This window comes from Eimeria mitis, genomic scaffold, assembly GCF_000499745.2.
Source record: "Eimeria mitis Houghton genomic scaffold, Emh_scaff1131, whole genome shotgun sequence".
Lineage (NCBI taxonomy): Eukaryota > Apicomplexa > Conoidasida > Eucoccidiorida > Eimeriidae > Eimeria > Eimeria mitis.
In genome coordinates this window covers 1,486-2,705 of record NW_013567771.1, presented here as the reverse complement: position 1 = coordinate 2,705, position 1,220 = coordinate 1,486, and the positions used below count along the sequence as shown (strand labels likewise).

Sequence of the window (1,220 nt, the reverse complement as noted above, 5' to 3'; positions counted from 1 at the left end):
TCTCTTTTTCTTTTTCTTTTTCTTTTTCTCTGTCTCTGTTTGTTTCTCTCTCTCTAGGGGCCTCCCTCTCTCTCTCGGTGGCTCTCTGTCTGTCTCTGTCTCCCTCTCTATATCTTTCTCTCTCTCCCTCTCTGTCTTTGTATCTTTCTCTCTCTCCTTCTCTCTCTCTCTCTCTATATCTTTCTCTCTCTGCTTCTCTCTCTCTATCTCTATATCTATCTCTCTCTCCCTCTCTATCTCTATATCTATCTCTATCTCCTTCTCTGTCTCTATATCTATCTCTCTCTCCTTCTCTGTCTCTGTCTCCTCTCCCTCTCTCTCTATTTCTTTCTCCTTCTCCCTCTCTATCTTTATCTGCTTCTCTATCTCTCTCTCTTTCTCTTTCTCTATCTCTTTCTCTATCTCTGTCTCTGTCTCTATCTCTTTCTCTATTTATTTCTTTATCTCTGTATCTCTCTCTATATCTCTCATCTTCTCTTTCTCTGTCTCTATCTCTCCCCCCTTCTCTTTCTCTATCTCTCCCTCTTTCTCCTTCTCTCTCTCTGTTTCTTTCTCTATCTCTCCCCCCTTCTCTCTCTCTATCTCTCTCTCTATCTCTATTTCTATCTCTTTCTCTATCTCCCTCTCTCCCTCTGTCTCTCTCTCTATCTCTATCTCTGTCTCTATTTTCTTCTCTGTGTCTCCCTGCCTCATCTGCTGCTTCTCTTTCTCTATCTCCCATCTTCTCTGTTTTTACATTTATGCTGCCTCGATAATCCTTGCTGCTGCTGCTGCTGCTGCTGCTGCTGCTGCTGCTGCTGTTTTTGTTGTGCCGGCCACCAACGCTGCCGCTGCGGCTGCGGCGACGACCTCCTGCTGCTGCTGCTCCTGCTGCTGCTGCTGCTGCTGCTGCTTCTCCCCTTCTGCTGCTTCTTTCTGTTCCTCCTGCATCTCTATGGCTTCCATCTGCAGCAGATTCTGCAGCACGAGAAGCACTGCCAGGGTCTGAAGTCATTTTGGTGGGGGCAGCAGCAGCACCCGCTGCTGCTGCTGCTGCTGCTGCTGTCGCTGCTGCTCTTGCTGCTGCTGCTGCTATCAGGGGCTAACGATCAATACAGGAAAAGCAGAGCTGCTGCTACAGAGAGACGAAATCTCGTAGTGTAGCAGCAACAGCAATGGCTGCAGCGTTGAGGTGTATAGGCAGCAAAGGGGTTATATGAGGGGCCAGTGCGGCATAAGCA

At 48.0% G+C, this 1,220-nt stretch overlaps 1 protein-coding gene across 1 annotated transcript in view; it reads right to left on the bottom strand.

The window, feature by feature from the left end:
• Nucleotides 1-994, bottom strand: part of EMH_0030220 (uncharacterized protein) — a gene marked incomplete at both ends in the record, with an annotated part of 2,016 nt that extends 1,022 nt beyond the window's left edge. Inside the window, one exon of the mRNA XM_013494390.1 lies at nt 3-994. Within this exon, the coding sequence (XP_013349844.1) occupies nt 3-994 (992 nt within the window). The remainder of the gene's footprint in view (nt 1-2) is intronic.
• Nucleotides 995-1,220: the final 226 nt, after the last annotated feature.